The 17,464-nt window shown below is 36.2% G+C and overlaps 7 protein-coding genes across 7 annotated transcripts; 4 read left to right on the forward strand and 3 right to left on the reverse strand.

Annotated features, from left to right (window-relative positions):
- Positions 1-12: 12 nt before the first annotated feature.
- Positions 13-5,788, forward strand: C9374_012500 (uncharacterized protein; the record flags this gene model as incomplete). Its single annotated transcript, XM_044688274.1, has 4 exons — positions 13-73; positions 367-577; positions 691-868; positions 1,151-5,788. The coding sequence occupies 4 exons, from the start codon at positions 13-15 to the stop codon at positions 5,786-5,788; spliced, it is 5,088 nt and encodes a 1,695-aa protein (XP_044554142.1).
- Positions 5,789-5,996: 208 nt separating this feature from the next.
- C9374_012501 (uncharacterized protein) lies at positions 5,997-8,260 on the reverse strand (the record flags this gene model as incomplete). Its single annotated transcript, XM_044688275.1, has 4 exons — positions 5,997-6,487; positions 6,549-6,809; positions 6,856-7,544; positions 7,605-8,260. 4 exons carry the CDS (start codon positions 8,258-8,260, stop codon positions 5,997-5,999), a joined length of 2,097 nt encoding a protein of 698 aa, XP_044554143.1.
- Positions 8,261-8,442: 182 nt separating this feature from the next.
- C9374_012502 (uncharacterized protein) lies at positions 8,443-9,229 on the reverse strand (the record flags this gene model as incomplete). Its single annotated transcript, XM_044688276.1, has 2 exons — positions 8,443-8,828; positions 8,887-9,229. 2 exons carry the CDS (start codon positions 9,227-9,229, stop codon positions 8,443-8,445), a joined length of 729 nt encoding a protein of 242 aa, XP_044554144.1.
- An 882-nt stretch (positions 9,230-10,111) lies between these two features.
- Positions 10,112-11,692, forward strand: C9374_012503 (uncharacterized protein; the record flags this gene model as incomplete). Its single annotated transcript, XM_044688277.1, has 1 exon — positions 10,112-11,692. One exon carries the CDS (start codon positions 10,112-10,114, stop codon positions 11,690-11,692), a length of 1,581 nt encoding a protein of 526 aa, XP_044554145.1.
- Positions 11,693-12,318: 626 nt separating this feature from the next.
- On the forward strand, positions 12,319-14,427 carry C9374_012504 (uncharacterized protein; the record flags this gene model as incomplete). Its single annotated transcript, XM_044688278.1, has 3 exons — positions 12,319-12,693; positions 12,738-12,744; positions 12,797-14,427. 3 exons carry the CDS (start codon positions 12,319-12,321, stop codon positions 14,425-14,427), a joined length of 2,013 nt encoding a protein of 670 aa, XP_044554146.1.
- A 190-nt stretch (positions 14,428-14,617) lies between these two features.
- Positions 14,618-16,292, forward strand: C9374_012505 (uncharacterized protein; the record flags this gene model as incomplete). Its single annotated transcript, XM_044688279.1, has 5 exons — positions 14,618-14,909; positions 15,066-15,107; positions 15,189-15,220; positions 15,308-15,562; positions 15,624-16,292. The coding sequence occupies 5 exons, from the start codon at positions 14,618-14,620 to the stop codon at positions 16,290-16,292; spliced, it is 1,290 nt and encodes a 429-aa protein (XP_044554147.1).
- A 119-nt stretch (positions 16,293-16,411) lies between these two features.
- C9374_012506 (uncharacterized protein) lies at positions 16,412-17,390 on the reverse strand (the record flags this gene model as incomplete). Its single annotated transcript, XM_044688280.1, has 2 exons — positions 16,412-16,701; positions 17,036-17,390. 2 exons carry the CDS (start codon positions 17,388-17,390, stop codon positions 16,412-16,414), a joined length of 645 nt encoding a protein of 214 aa, XP_044554148.1.
- Between the last annotated feature and the right edge of the window lie 74 nt (positions 17,391-17,464).

Below are 17,464 nucleotides of genomic sequence, written 5' to 3' on the forward strand. Positions count from 1 at the left end.
CAACAACAACAAATGGATCGATATGCACCTAAAAAGAAATTAGGAGGTGGTGCTGAAGGACTTGTTTATCTCGGTATGTAATAGTAATAACAGTACTTGTCAATAAGAAGAAATTAAATTCTGACAACATGATGATGATGAAACTCTTTGAAATTATGATTTCATTCCAATTTTGGATGATCATCATCGACATGTGTCAACAACAATTGTGATTCTCGTCATCATCTAAACTTTCAACATCCTTTTGTTACAAACTTCAATAACCACTCTTTGAACGGTGGTCTTTTGTTTCAAATATTTATATAATTTTACCAATTCATCACAAACTTTATGTGAAACCTAAATCGATGTATGGCACAACAACAGTCGAGGAAAAGTCCACGCATCAACTCTATGCCATCAAAATGATCACTGTTTTCGAAGAATCCAATTTTGAAAAGATTAAACGAGAGGTCGAATTGGTGAAGAAATTTCATGAACATTCCAACATTGTACGCTATTATGATCATTTTGAAGAGAGATCTCAGGACGCGTTTTATGGAGAGGAATTAAAATTGTTCATGTTAATGGAATATTGGTAAGTAGTAGTAGAACAGTTGTAGTAGAAGTAGTGTATCATTGTTTTCACATCCTATTCTGAAATCGTGTGGACATGATCTCTTTTTCTATTCATTCATTCAAACCTCTCAGTGACAAGGGAAGTTTAGAAGAAATTATTCAGAAACACTTGAAACAATGCACTTCACCATCGACAGGTAGAGATGAAGCTGCTGATAAACACTTACCATTTCCGTTTATATTGTCAACGATCAAACAGTGTGTGAGTGTGTTGGCATATATTCACAAACAACATATTGTTCATAGAGATGTAAGTAGTAGTAGAGAGTTATCAAATTTCATTTGGAACGTCATCATGATTCATTTGAAAATACTCTCTCTTGGCGTCACCTTCGATCGTATTTCTTCTTCTTCTTCTCTCAAATGTACACACACGCACGCACACGCATACAAACACACGCACAAACCATCTCGTGGAATCATCCATTCACATCCATTCACAATGATTTTATAAAACGACGTATGATCTCCATGGAAATACGGATTTGCCATTGAAATCATCACAACCATTTCGACCATTCCACAACAACAGTTAAAACCTGCAAATTTATTATTCAAATCACCATCCTCGTCCTCTACCTCGTCCTCATCCTCCAATAATTCCTCATCGTCGTCAACAACAACACTGAACACTCATGAAAATTATACCGAATGGACGCTCAAATTGAGTGATTTTGGATTTACAAAAGAAATGAAAGATAATATGGCTCAGAGTTTTGTTGGAACTTTACAATACATGTCTCCTGAGCTGTTTAGCTCCAAGAAATATGACGCAGGTACAGATATATGGTCTCTTGGAGTTTGTATATTAAGAATGTTTGCTTTTTTAGAAGAATCTCAAATTCCTGATTTTAGACATGAAATTAAAAGAGATCCAGAATATGTTTGCAAATTATGTAGAAAGTATAAAGCTCCCAAGACTGTGGAGGAAGTCACAGCGGCATGTTTAACTCTGGATCCTACAGATAGACCAACAGCTGTTGAAATTTTGCAATTTTTAGAGGAATGTGAAAAGAATAATGGACAACCACCTTCAAATGTCACACTCTTGAAAAAATTGAAACCCGCCATTTCGGATAGTAATTATCTTGATCCTAACATGGATGACGACACCTCTTCACAATCTTCATCCTCTGATCTAACTCCTGCTGTTGAAAGAATTATCAACGAAAAGGCAAGAGAATTTTGGAAAAAACATGGTTGGGAAAACAAAACCAATTGGTTAGATTTTAGAGAGGCCTATATTAATTTAATTCAACAACTGAACACTCTAGAAAAGAAAGCTAAAGAAGTCAAAGATTTGAATGGAAATAACACGACAGCAGAACCAGAGAATGGTTCTTCCTCGATCAGTTATTCTGGAATTTCACTCACAGATTTTCTGAGAGGTCTCAAAACTGCCATTTGCAGCAAACATTATGATTGGGTGTCCATTAGTGCTCTCAATGAGCTGACGAAACAAGCTGGATTTCCTTTCAATCCTGATTATGTGATTGGTCTTACTGCGTATGAAGTGGGAGATGAAACCGAAGTGAATATTGATGACACATTGATGGACACAGAGTCTTTCATGAAAGCTCAAGGTCGATATTTGGAGACCATTTTGAACTGTGACAAGGTGTTTATTGATCCAATTTCACAAGAACCATTACAAATTGACCAACACATGGCTCCTCTCGAACTCATTGAAAGCAACGAATGGAATGATTTGTTAAAAACAGAATCTGAAGCTGCAGATGAAGATCCAATCAAGAAGAACAAGACAGAGAAACCAGGAACCAAAAACAGATACTATGAAGATGCAGTCGATTTCCTAAGTACTGCCACTGAAAGACCTCTCAAGTATCTCATTCTAGGAAGTGCAGCAAGTGGTAAAACTTGCATGATGAAACTACTCTGTTACAAGGCAGCTCAGAAAGCAGCTAAAAACTCCTCTGACTCGAATGCCAATGATTTAATTCCCTTGTTGGTACCTCTCGCGAATATTTCCTTTGATGATGACAGCATTCCTTTCAAGATCAAGTGCATTCGAGCATCGGCTGATACATTCAACAAGGGTCTCAAATATCCAAGTAATGTTGAACGATTTTTGTTAAATGTTTGGCAATGTGGAAGATTGTTACTCTTGTTAGATGGTTTGGACGAAGGCGGTGATCACAGATCCAAACTCGAAAAGCTCATTTGTAAAATGAATTTTAGAGAATTGGGAGGAATTATCACGACCAGTCGAGTGAGTGGTTTTGAACAGGAAGAAGCAAATGTTCTCTTTGAAAGCTTCAAATTGGCTCGAATTAAACCATTGAGTCAAAATGCACAAAAACAAATTGCCATGAGAAGAGGCATCAAAGATCCACGATTTTTCCAAGCTCTTCAAAAGTATAAGGAACTTGCCAAAATTCCACTTTTACTCAGTTTAATGATTCAAGAGTTTAAACAAAACAAGGATTTACCAGATATTCGAAGTGTACTATATGAACATGCATGTGAAACCATGATTTCTGTATACATTGATAAGGTGAGACCTCAAACCACAAAACAAGAACGAAGAGACATTTTCGAAATGCTCTATGCAGTCGCAAGTATTCTTCATGAACACACCAAACGATATTTCACATCAGCTTTTATTGAAAAACATCTTCATGATATTGTGAACAATGAGGAAAGTGGACTGACAGGAAATCTAGGAAGTAATGTCAGCATTATGGATTCTTCTAAAAATGTGTACGAAACGTGGAAAGTCTTCCAATCCGATATTGACGATGGTCACTTTCCTCTCATTATTCGTTTGGGAAGTCACTACTCCTTTGCTCATCTCTCTTTCCAAGAATATCTAGTTGCCAAAGTATGGAGTGATCCAAAACGAGTGTCTACCATTCGAGAACAAAAGAAAGGTCTTTTTGGTCGAAGGAAAGAAGGATCACCCATTGTCTTTTCATCGGAAACCAAAAAATTAATTGTTGACCCGTGGTACAGAGAGACCTTTTTATTGTGTGCTGGATCCATGTCATCGAATGATTTTTCAGAATTTATGACCTTCTTGTATGAAAATTTCAAAAAGAGTTCAGCCATTGATAACTTGTTACTTCAAATGATTCGAAGTGAAAGACCAATTGAAGAACGAGATCAATACAGTGAAATTGAGAAGAATATTACCACACAAAAGAAGCTCAAAACCATGATTATGGAAGGTCTCATTCATGATTCTCCTCTTCTACGAGAAATGACCACCAAACGTGTGGCTCTCTATGAAAATGATCTTACCAATGTGGTTGGTTATTTGTTAAAAGTTTTAACAAAGAATAAGGACAAGACCAAGCAAGCAGCTTCGAGCTTACTCGACATTTTCCAACAAATGAAGGACGAAAAGGAGTTTAAATATAGAGTGGTAAAACGTCTCATTGAATCTCTCTCAGATAAGCAATGGAAAATTGGAGAACAATCGGTGGTTGTATTGCTGGCGATTGCTGAGAAGGATGATCCTAGAATTACTAAAAAGTTATGGGCTCTGATCACAAAACCTCCCATTGAAGTGCAAGTGAGAGCTTGTTATGTTCTTTCCTTACTTTCCAAGAAGGGAGACTCTAAATTCATTAACAAATTTATGGAAATTTTACTCTCAGAAACGATCAAAGAAGGAAGATATATGGACAAGATGATTGATAGTTTGGTCAATATTTGTGTGAAGGCAGATGAAATGATTCTGTCACAAATTCGTTCAAACATCAAACAAGCTCAAAATAAGTTAATTCGACACGGTTTAATAGCTGCTCTAGGAAGAATATCTAATGTTGGTGACATGCAAAGTATCAAATTGCTTGTCCAAATTCTTTCAAAAGAAAAATCAGCAGATACACTTGCTGTGGTTGTTGACTCTTTGAAAATGATGTGTGAAAAGAGAGACATTCCAATTTTAACAGTAGCCATGAAATTACTCAAAGATCATATTGCATACAGACCTGATAAATCTCTCAAAGAAGAATACGAAGAATATGAATTAGGATTTGTTGAACTCGCTCAGAAAATTATGGAATTATTACAAGTTCTACTTCTTGGAAGAGAATATCTCAATAGTATTCATAACACGTCTCAATCCAAGAAGGACAAACGATTATCCTCTTCACTCAAATCACTCTCTGAACATTTACAAAAAGAGCCAACCTTTAAAAAACTCATGCTCGATCTCATTGACACACTGTTCACACTTGCTGTGACTGTGAATTTGGATGTTCGAAAATATGCAGTTCTCACTATGGCTTCGTTTATTAATCATCACGATGAGGAAATTATTTCATTTGTTTTTGAAAAGATTAAGGAAGATCTTTTGAAGAATATCATGAATGAAGACAAGTCCATGGAAATTAATACTGCCATTTATGTGATTGGCGTTGTTTTTGCACATTCTGATAACAATCAAGCTTGTAACATTCTTTTGGAATTATTGGACTCGAACAGTTCGAATGCTTTCATGTTGGGTGAAATTTTCGTTGCAATGGGAAATGTAGCACCCAAAGATGATCTTTTCATGATTGAAATTATTTCAAAACATTTAGAAATTGAAAAGGATAATCACATGCAAGAAAAGGAATTGTGGAAATTGAAAGCACGAGCAGTGTTGGCTCTTGAAAATATTTTCCCAATTTATCGAGATGAAAAATTCTGTGACAAGTACATTCACAAATTGTTGCACTTGATGGACGTATGTCCCTCGAAATATTCACATCTTTTCAAATTTCAATGTGTCAAAGTACTTGGAAAATTAGCAAAGAAAGGAGATAAGGATATGATTCATCGATTGTCAGCACTTGCCACTGAGAGAGACATGTTTTTGAGGAAAGCAGTTGCTCAAGTATTGGGAATTATTTCAGATAAGGCCAACAAGACTGTGGTTCGATATCTCAAAGATATGCTTGAAGATGAAAATGCAGATGTTCGACAGGAAGCAATTGAGAGTCTGTGTAAAGTAGCTGATTTGGAACAATTAGTTACATCTTTGAAAGCCAACAGTTCCGATCTCATTCGTACTTCATTATTCTCTGTTATTATTGCACAAATTAGAGAAAGTAGACAGGAAAATCCAAAATTCTGTCTGACCTCGAAGCAAGCGAAACATTTGGAGAGTTTGAATTGTACGGAAGCTCGATTCATTTTGTTAGAAAATTACAGCGTGTAAACGAAATAAAGCTGTTGCTGCTTTGTATGATTTTTTCAAAGATATGATGACAAGCTTTCAAAGATCAATTAGTCGAAGTTGTCCATCAAATGTTCCTTCTCTTGGTAATTACTTCACATCCTTATTGTCTCGAACCCATACGTTTTTAATAAAAACGTGACAGCATCTCTAATCAATGCAACTTCTGTGCATTAAGAGGAGAAACCATTTATTCAACACTTTGGTCTGAAGTTTGTGAATTGTTCTTGTCCCCCAACTCCTTCAAAATTTTGGTGACGGAATCCAGGGTGTCTTGGGTCAACAGTGATGCGTTCGATTGATAAAGCACAAATGCCTTAAGTGCAATAATTAAAGAAATAAATGATTTTTCAGGAAGTTCCTTCATAATATGCTCCTTATTGGCCTCATGCTCTTTACAAAGACAACCCAATAATATTGCCAAATATGAAGTTATAATATTGTCTTCTGTTCGCTTCAAGTTACTCCTCGCTGATGCTCCTTGATTTTCCTTTTCTTTTTTTTCAGTGTTGACTTTTTCTACAATCTCTGCAGCTGTAGTATTTTGAGAGTCCTGATCAGATATGGTGATGCAATTTTCAGTGTTATTGTCGTCGTTGTACTCTTGTTTTGAGTAATATTCCACAAATAATTCTATTAAAAAGTTCAATAATTTTTTAGTTTTACCTCTAAATTCGAGTTCTATCATGTTCAAAGTGGAAATAATTATTGATAAATGTATCAATAACGTTTTCATACTTACTAAAGTTTCTGACGAGCTCTCTATTATTCCAGCTTTTATCTGTCATGTTCGCTAACAAAGCCAAACACATAGTAATGACATCAAAATGTTGAGTATAGCTTGAGGCCAATACAGCACAAATTCCTGACAAGCCATTTTCTTCAGCAATTCTTTGACATACTTGTTCGTTTCCATTGCTAATATTTGTGAGAAATCGCAAAGTCACGAGTGCACATTCTACCACTGGGTGCCCGTCTTTTAACTCACTCAAAAGAGGCTTATCTATTTGCAATGTTATCATGAAACAATGATATTAAAAAACACTTACTAATAGGTGTGAGACAATTCAATATTCGAATCAGGGCAGGAAGGAAATAATTCCATGACTCTGCGTTTTTGCTTGCGTCTGACGAGTATTTGGTGACAATGCCATTCTTTTCTAGCATTTTGATGCAATTACACATGTCATAGACAAGAGCATCATCCCTATCCTTTTCTAATAGGGCTAGCAAGCATGGTACAAGTCGTTCAATAGTTTCCACGCTATTTGTCTTGATAAACAATAAATTAGGTCTATTCTTTTCCAAAAATTCTTCCTTGTTGGAAGCTTGATGATATTTGAGTTCAAAGCAATTATGTTCGTAATTTACAATGTTAACCATAGCTGCAAGAGCCAATGAGATGGTAGTCTTTTCAAAACCTTGCATATTCTCATCCTCTTCTTCATATTGTTGTTTTTGAGCTTTGCTTGGAGAACCTGCTTTGAGGGCTGCAATTCGAGTGCGTTTTGTTCGTTTGATTGAATCCAAATTTGAAACTTGTTGCCATTTGAGAACATAGTGTTGCTTAATAATTTCGTGTAATATTTTAAATGAATTTTCGGTGATATACTCTGCATTCAAGGGGTCTTTCATCAAGATACCAATAATTTGTGATGCTGTCAGAGACAGTAATTTTTGTTTCTCAAAGTCGATCACTAAACACAGCGTGTCAACCACCTTTTTCACAAGAGAGTGACTAATTTAAATTATTGTACCATTTCTAAATGGTAACAATATTCTACAAAATATTACTTACGCACGAAGAAATATTCCAAGATCATCATGTTGCTCAGAAAACATTTTAGCTAGCGAGCTAGCACATGAATGTTGCGTATCTACATATGACGACTTCAATCCCTCTAAATAATTTAAAATGCTTTCTTTTCTAGTTTCTTCTTTTCCTCCAAGTCTTGGTGAAGCACTTGACGTCGAAGCTCTCTTTGGCTTTTTTGCAGCTTTGAGTGTTTTTTCTTCATCTTCATCCTCTGAAGATGAAAAATCAAAAACATCGTCAAATAGATCATCGGCAAAAAAGTTTTCTTCAACAGATAGTTTTTTCTTTCCAGAAGATCCAGGTGTCTTGGGAGATTTTGCAGTTTTTGTTGGAGTTACAGATGAACTTTTTGTTTGGGACCTCTTGGTTGGAGTTTTGAAAATTGGTGATTGACTTTCTGATGATGCTGTTGACTGTTTTGCAGCAGAATCTAAACTATGTCGTTTTCGTTTTGTGGATGCTTCTAAGGTTTCATCAAAAACATCTTCCGAAAATAAATCGTTTGAGTTTGGCTTCCTCCGACTTTTACCTTTTTTCTCATCATCACTGTTGATATCTTTGAAAAGAGAAACTTTTTTTGAATTGGGAGAGCTCTCCACTTTTACAAGAACAGGATTCTTCTTTTTAAATGTTCTCATTTGTGTGCATATGATGATTGAATTATTTCAAAATTTATTTCGGATTGTGTAAGATTAATTCAACGACGATGAGGCTTTTCCGAGAGTCAATATGATCAACGCGCGCCTTTTGTGAATATTTTTTGATGTTAAAGCAATTTTTTGGGCGCCAGAATAATTCCATTTATTTGAAGCCCAGATCATTATTTGAAAAGAAACCAACAATCCTCTTCTGTGTCTTTTGTTTGAGAAGACGTCGATCCAATAGTATTGGTTTGGAAAGCAATGTTAAATTTGAGGAAACTTTCAATTTCTTGTTTGGACTGCGACGTTTCTGTGTTGGTCATTTCATGATCACTAAGCTCAATAATGAAAAGCTTGGGGACTTTCATGTCGATAATTTTGGTTCCTTCTTTTTTATGTTGTCTCAACGATTTTCTGAACGTAGAAGGTGCCTTCAGTCTAAATTTAAAATTTGGTTTTGATATATAGATGGCATGAGAATTGTTTTCATCATCCTCACTGCTGGTTTGTTCCTTACTAGAAAATTGTGAATTCAATCTAGCAAGAAAGTATAAAGGCAATGGTTCTAAGAGGGATTTATGTGAGGTGATCTGCTATAAATTTTCATGACAAATTGTACTTACTACACTCAGTCATGAAAATGTCAAAACAACCTCCAATAATATTCCTAATTACTTTCTTTGAGAGATTCACCATATGTACATGCTTTTTAGGGTCTGCGCAATTCATGTGACACGTTGATGAGTTATTGAATTTGAAAATGTACACTTCTTTTGGGTTTGTAATGGAATTTCCTAGTACAAAGGCAAATATATTATTTTCTGGTTGTTCTTGCAGTATTGAAATTATATTATCAATTATTCCTGTTATCCTTTCATAAATTTTAACTAGCTTCTTATCTTTGGAAGAAATTCTTTTTCTATCCTCTTTGTTTTGATAAATACTATTTACTTTAGATTCTAACATCGGAAATAGGCTAAAACCAATTAATTCAAATTCAATCATCGTTATTTAAATATGAGATCGTATCATATCAACTGGTTCCATATGATGACCGTATACAATGCCGACATACCAAGGAATTTGTTGTCTTATGAATAACACATGATGCAACAATTGCTCGCACAAAAACGAGCAACACTCTCCATCCAACGGAACCGACGAAGTAATATTCAAATAATTAAATTCCAAATTTACGATAGGTCCAGAGAAGCAACCATTCTCGCTGCACGATGATTCTGTATCCTCCAAGCCTTGTCACCCTCCTCTTGGAATAGCTCATCAAAGCCTTGTTCATCATGTTGAGCCTTTTGCATTTTTTAATACTAACAACTCTCCCGTGGCTTACATTGCCTTACACAATCCCAAGCAGTTTCCCAATCTTCAAAGAATATCATGAATCATTGCATCCAATAAAGTCAAGTATCATTACGGAATAAAAAACACATGTTTAGTGAGCAAAAGCAAAACAAGTAAACAATCTTGTGTGAAACGTTGTAACCATTTAATTTCCGAGAACCCATTTCTGCGTTTTCACTCATTCAAAAAGTAAAGCCTCTCCATCGAAAGGAAAGGCAAAAATTTTTTAACGATCAAATCGAGGAAAAGTGTGCTTGCCAACTTTCCTTTCCTTGTATTTGGTATGCTTGAATGTGAAAAGTAACAAGAGGACGTTGACATCTTCAAAGAAATTTGTTGTGTACACCTGCAGCTAAGCAAAACAGACTTCCCATCTCACAGCCTCTCGTTCGAACAAAATCTTCCACACAAAAAAACCACTCAACACAATAATCGAAACAAGCTAAACGCGAGCGAGAAGACACTCTTGGACTCATTCCTGCCAACACCATGCCTCGTACCAGAAAACCCGTCAACCAAAAGACCAAAAAGCAAACCCGAGAAGCTTCTTCTTCCCAACAAGAGCTACAACAAGGGATTCGCTTTCCTAGTACTTTCCACATGGTTGATCCCTCGGTTGGTAGTCATCATCAACCTCTCCAATCTCCAATCCCTAATCCTTTCTCTCATTCCTATAATAATAATAATAACAATATTACTACTAACTTGACCACACACAATAATAGGAGTGACTCTTCCATGTTAGTTTCAGACAATGACAGTTGTAGTATGTTCAGCACATGCTCCTCCTCATGTTCCTCTTCGTCGAATAGCTACTCGACCAATACATGTGTTGTGGACTCCACTACCTCGAAGAAGCGTACCAGAACAAGCTCATCCTCTAAAAAGCAAAAGAAGAATTCTAAAACTAATAATAATTCATCCTCTCCATCCAACATGAACCTTCAGCAACACACCTTTGTCAACAATAATACTTCCAATACCACTGTTCGTCCAAGATCCAACAAACCAACAGCGTCGGCTCCTCTAAAAAGACACTTTCCCAATTGGCAGGCTGTTGCACAATTTGTTCATGATCATGTTCACCAAACTCATTGTGATCAAAAAGCTTTCATTTCCTTCATTGAAAAAGCATTCAATTTCGAATTGACAAACGATCAAGTATTGAGACATCACTTCAACCGTATGGGAATTCTGAATCATCAACATGCTCTCACCATTGAAAAAGAAAGTGACTTGGTTCCTTCCTTTGATAAGAGTTTGCTCGATAATAATGATTTCCTAAAACTATTGTTGAAATCTGAAGGTGGTGTGTTTACCATTCTCTCATATCCTTATATTGCATGCATGTTTAGAACCACTCCAATTGCTGTGAAGAAGAAGATTCTACCACTTCTCGAAGAACTTGGCTTGAAGATGCCAGTCTTTGACTTTGACCGTAATCGTTTGAAACGTTATTTCAAAAAGTACCTTTGCAACTATGGAATCGACTTTACACAGGAAGATGATGGTAGCGACCATGATGATGAAGACACCAGTTCTAACAGTGATGTCGCATCTCAACATGATTCATCAACCAATCATGGAGCTGAATGTTCACCAAGCATGTCATCATCCCATGCCAACGAGGAAGATGACTACTTCCATCCATCCTTAGAAAAGAAGCAAAAGTTGGATACTTTGCAAAGTAGACAACAGCCAATCTTATCATTCTCTCCATCATCTCCTTCGAGCAGTACTCAATTGCACTTGTCTGGCTCTTCTTCCTCGACTGTGGTCTTGGGAAATGTTGAGCTTTCGAATACTTGGACAAATCCTGCTAATTTGGGATTGGAGAATGATGTTCTATTCCATGCATTATATGGTGAAGCCAGTTCTAATTTTTTGAATAATACTGCTGTTTCTCTCAACCAACCAATTTCGACCATGTATACTAGCAGCTCGGTCGTAGCTCCACAGAACTCCACTAATGACGAACCACAAGACAATGCCACTTTCGAAGTTTTTTTGCAATCTTGGAGCGAGGAATCTAGTTCGAATCCAGACCAAACTTTCTCTTTTTTTGATTAAATTGTAAAAATTATTTGTAAATTTTCAACTTGTTCATGAAAAGACATTCATGTGTGCCGTTTTCAAACGTTTCAATTCCATGCATGTCGATTTGAAACTGCCAAGTTCAATCCGAATGCATAAAGTCCGTCCTCCTGCTCATTGTATTTTCATCATCCACGCACATCAATATGCCAATCTATTTCACGAACCGGCTCACACATTCTCATCCCTAAAGACCCAACAACGGATTCTTTGAGAAGCGCATCATTTCCATGTACGAAATGAACAACGACTCGTGCATGTTGCATCAAAAGAAATCCACGCTTTTAATTTTACCGCTTGAAGCTCTTATTGATTCAACATCAATGCCACGCAGTCGCACAAATAACGGCTTCTAAAAATTGTTGTGCAGCCAAAACAGCAGCGAAGCACATTTTTTTAAAACTGTGCGCTTTTTACTCACAAAAAGAAAATCAAAAACAAACAACAACGTCCAATCTCCATCCCTTCCCAAAGTATCTCTTGAACTCTCTCTCATACCTTCATTATCATCTCGAGTAGTGCAAAGAGATTCTACTACCATCATATATTCATCCGAATCAAACACAATACTATCCTTATCAACGACTTTCTTCCCTTAAACTATGACGGAAGTTGAATTACCAAATTTAATACCTCATGTACCTGAGGTACCATCAGTTCCATCTGAATTTAATTTGGATGTAGACACTCCTTCGAATGGTTCCGGTGTTGTTGCAGTACCTGTAAATGATCATTCCGATGATACAAAATTTGTTCGGAGGTCTCCTCCTATTCAATTAGAGTGGCACAATTTAGAATATAAGGTGAAAGTGAAGCCATCACCACCATCACAAATCATGAAACCAAAAGAAAGAATTGGATTTTCGTTAAAGAATTTTTTCAAGAAAGTGGATAAGCAGATTTTGCATCCAATGACTGGTTATGTTGCTCCTGGTCAAGTGTTGGCTATCATGGGACCTAGCGGTGCTGGTAAAACAGTAAGTATTTTGATTGTTTGTGTTGAATGCTTATTCTCGTCTAGTCGTTATGTAAGTACTGATTTGTTGTTTTTTCGTTTTGGGAATTATATCATTTTCGTAGTGAATATTTTGTCACAAAGAGTTAAGCCATCTGGAGGAGACATTATTGCCAACGGTAGCAAAGCCGGTAAAGCATTTCGAGCTCTTTCAGCATTTGTGCAACAAGACGACGTGCTCATGGGCAACTTGACCGTCAGAGAAACATTGAGATATGCAGCCATGTTACGTCTTGACAGTAAAATTCCAATGTCAGAAAGAATGAGAAGAGTCGACACCATTATTGAAGAGCTGGGTTTGTCAAAGTCAGCCGATACTAAAGTCGGAATTAGTGGTATCGTGAAAGGTATTTCTGGAGGAGAAAGAAAGAGATTGTGTATTGGTATTGAATTACTTACTGAGCCATCTGTTTTGTTTCTTGACGAACCAACAACTGGATTGGACAGCAAGACAAGCTATAACGTCATGAAAACTATTTCAAAATTGGCAAAGCATGGCAGAACTGTGATTCTTACCATCCACCAACCTTCCTCAAACATCTTTAACACTTTTGACAAACTCTTGCTTCTCTCTCGAGGTAGAGTCGCTTATTTTGGAGATGCCAACAAAGCTGTTGAGTATTTTGACAGAATCGGACATACTTGTCCAACGGGCTACAACCCAGCCGATTATCTTATGGACGTCGTAACTGAGAATGCAGCAATTACAGGTGAAAACATGGAAAAGAAAAAGAGACAAAACGAAAGAATTGAGGGAGTTTTGAATTATTATTCCAAAACTAATCCTACTATTGAAATTCCTCCATCAGCCAAGCTGGATCAAGATTTGAAACGATTCTCTTCGTACAACTCAAGTTGGTTTGCTCAATTTGCAGTTCTAACCATGCGAGCTCTTATTAACATTATCAGAGATCGAAAGGTAACCATGGCAAAGCTATTCCAAAACTTAACCATGTCTCTTTTAATTGGTCTCATTTTCCTTCAACTTGGATATTCCCAAACTAACGTACAAGACAGAATAGGTGTACTGTTCTTTATTTGTACTAACCAATTTTTGAACTCTGCCATGTCTTCAATTACCTTAATGTATGATGAAAAACCAATCTTCCTTAGAGAACGAGGTGCGAAAATGTATAAGGTTTCAAGTTACTTTATGGCAAGAAACGTTGCTGAACTCCCAACTCTATTTTTCTTCCCTCTGCTGTTTGGATGTATAACCTATTGGATGTGTGGCCTTAATCCAACTGTGGAACGATTTTTCATGTTTATGTTTATATTAGCAGTCATCACCATTACAGGTCAATCTTTAGGTCAAGCTATTGGATCCCTTCTTCCTAACTTTGGAGTTGCAATGGCTATCATTCCTCTCGTAAATACTGTACTCATGCTTTTCGGTGGTTTCTACAGAAATGTGAACAATCTTCCAGTCTGGTTGACATGGATTTATTGGACCTCTCTCTTCCACTTTGGATTTGAAGCGTTGGTCCTTAATGAATTCCAAGGAGCGACATTTATTTGCCCACCCAGTGGAGCTTGTCCTTTCCCAACCGGTGCAGCAGTGATTGAGAATTTGGAAATGAATGGCCCACTTTCACATGTGTGGATCAATGTTGGTTTTTGTTTTGCATTAACATTTGTGTATAAGGTTGTTGCCTACTTGTCAATGAGATTCCTTGTGAAACCAAAAGGAGGATAATTTAAAATTTTGAAATAAAACATTAATAACTGTATACATTTGCGACTTTACAAAAGAGTGTCACACCATGGCTGAACTCAAACATTGAAAAGTGGGTGAGGCACCTTCTTCATGTTTCAAAGCTTTTGTTAAATTAATTTGATGTAATTAATGTAGAGAGAGCATCAAACGCCATCAAAACACCAAAAAAATGCAAGTCCCTATCAACACACCCACACTCTCATCCTTCTATGTGCCATCCTTTGATCTCTCCAAGCGAAGAACAGAAAAGGGTCAACTCAATCCCGAAAAGATGGAACACCCCACTAATGACTCCTCATTCAAAGCAAACACAACAAATTTTGAAAATAATCCTTCCGTGATGATGATGACAAGTTTCCAAGAGGCTTCCTATCGAAGAGATCGTTATCAAAAAATTGCAGAAATTCAAAATTTTAATTCTTCAGGAGTCGGAATTTATTTATGGCCATCATGTGTCAAATGTAGGTGGAAAGTGTTGTTATTCTTATTGTGTGACTTGTTGTTTGAAATAATAATGACGAATACAATAATTTAAATTCATCGTGAATATGCCATTGTGACTACAATGAACAACGAACTTGGCTGTTCATGATTCTATGCGTGCATTATTTACACAGTTTTTCAAGCTCGAGATTTTAAAATGGGTGAATATAAAACCAGTAAGTGTCATCATTCGAGTTGCGTTGGAATTTTACTAGTTTTTTCAAAATAATTATAAAAACCATGATCGTTTAAAATAGTCATTGAAATTGATTGTAAAAAAGCAGAAAATGTATGTTGACGATGAAAAAAATTCTATAGACTTGCGTGTACGAACACATAATGTATTCCAAATTTATATTACAACTACTACCAACAGCCATCCTCTTTTCTCATGTATTTTATGTCACAATTTAACATGTATTCTCACAAAAATTTAATTCCCATTTTAGATACTTACATGACCAAGACATCTTGTTGTTTTGTGACACCATTTTATCCACAAGGAAATTTATTAAGATTGGTCAAAACAAGATTGGAAAAACAAAAATTCCTTAAAGGTCAAACTATTTTAAAATACTTCTCGCAATTATTGGATGCACTTTCTTACCTTCATAACACTTTGAACACCACTGTATGTTTGAGCTGTTTTTAAATCATCTCTTTTTTCTAATTCGAATGAATTTCATTATTAGATGTATGGATGTATTTCTTTAGAAAATATTTTTCTTGATGAAACTTTGGAAAATGTTTTTTTGGGATATGTTGGAATTCATATTCACACCATGAATCTCTATCTTAATGCATTTTTCAAACAAGCAACTTCCTCCGTGTTGGAATTTGCTAACCTTATTCCAAAAACAAAGGAAGAAGAAGATGCAGATGATCCATTCAATTACAATAATGTGGATGATGGAATCAAGTCACTTTTTGGAAACACTCGATCAACAAGTAACAGCAACAACACAAATGTGAGTGCTACTGGCAATAATGAGATGAATGGATGGAAACTTTTAGATATTTATGCACTAGGTGTTGCCATGTTTCAAATCATGTCTCTAACCATGGATATGAATTCTGAGGATCTATCGCAAGAGACTGAAAAGAATGCTCTTCAATTTTCACATACCTACCAACTGATTAAAACTCTCCAACAACAGCAACAGTTTTCGGATGAGGAACTTTCTTATTGGAAGGAATACATACGAACCAAAGTGAGCAGAATTTATCACAACCGAAATTTGACAAACCTCGTTATTGACATGCTCAACATTGGCCAATCAAGATTGACAGCAGAACAATGCTCAAAACAACTCGCTAATGTACATCCAGAAGACGACGATGACGATGAAAACACTCCCTAATGAAATAAAGTTTGTTCCTTAGTATATGGGCAACCCATGATAATCATAGAAAAAACAACAAAATGAACATGGAAGAATGGTCAATAATTTATTCATGAGAGAGTGTGTTGATTAGATAATTAATCCAACTTCTTGCTCTTTCTCTTTGATGGTGTAGTTGGAGATGATGATTTACCAGACTTTCTCTCTTCATCTCTCTTAGCATAAATCATAGCAGTGAAAGGTTCCTCAAACATTAAAGCAATCTTGTACATGATGAAAATTTCCAAACTCAACAACAAACCAGCTGGTGAGCATTTGACAAGAGAGTGACCAATGAACCACAAAGTAGAACCATTGTACATTGGATTGTCAGTAACGTTGAATGGGAAAGAGGTAATTCTGTCTTCCATGAGGATACCAAAGTAGTCTGTTGTGAATGAGTGAAATATCAGCAAACATGATGAAACAAGATGGTGTTAAAATTGAAGGAAATGAGAATTTTCCGAAAGTTGAATGTTGTTGAGAAATATGGATCAATGGTTGATGCGAATCCAATGTGTGATGATGTGTATGAATATATTGTCCAAATACAATCATTGCAACAAAATCATTGAAGTGTCATCATCATGAAAATATTATTTCATTCATCGATATCATCAGAGTTTTTAAAGTAAATATTCAATCAAAATATGATGCAATGATTTTCATCATCAATTATCCAACAACGCTCGTTTTCAATCAATTAAATATAAAACACATACCACCAAGATAAGTTCCAGTAATTCCCAATTGATAATAGGCTCCTAAAACCAACAAGGAAGCAATTCCTTGCAAAGCATAACCCACATACATGAGCTCAGTTCCGTATTGTTCCTTCAACACAACAGGCTGAGAAGCAAGTGCTCTATCAAACAAATAATCTCTAAACAAGGAAAAGCTGAAAATATAAACAGCCAACATGTAACATCCTAGTTGTGCGTTACCACAAGCGAGTTTGGTGAGTAAACGAGTATGATATTCAATACGGGCCAAAACATTCCAAATGATTGGAGCAAGGATAGTTACTCCAGCCACGTAATGCAAATTCTTGTCGCTCAAATCAATGTATTGTTCCATTGGTGCAAAGAGAGAAGAAGCAAATATTTTTTTCTCACTCGGAAGAAATTCAAGGGCCACGTGTAGCCAAACAC

Source organism: Naegleria lovaniensis (genome assembly GCF_003324165.1).
Source record: "Naegleria lovaniensis strain ATCC 30569 chromosome Unknown tig005, whole genome shotgun sequence".
NCBI classification, from domain to species: Eukaryota; Heterolobosea; class Eutetramitea; order Acrasida; family Naegleriidae; genus Naegleria; species Naegleria lovaniensis.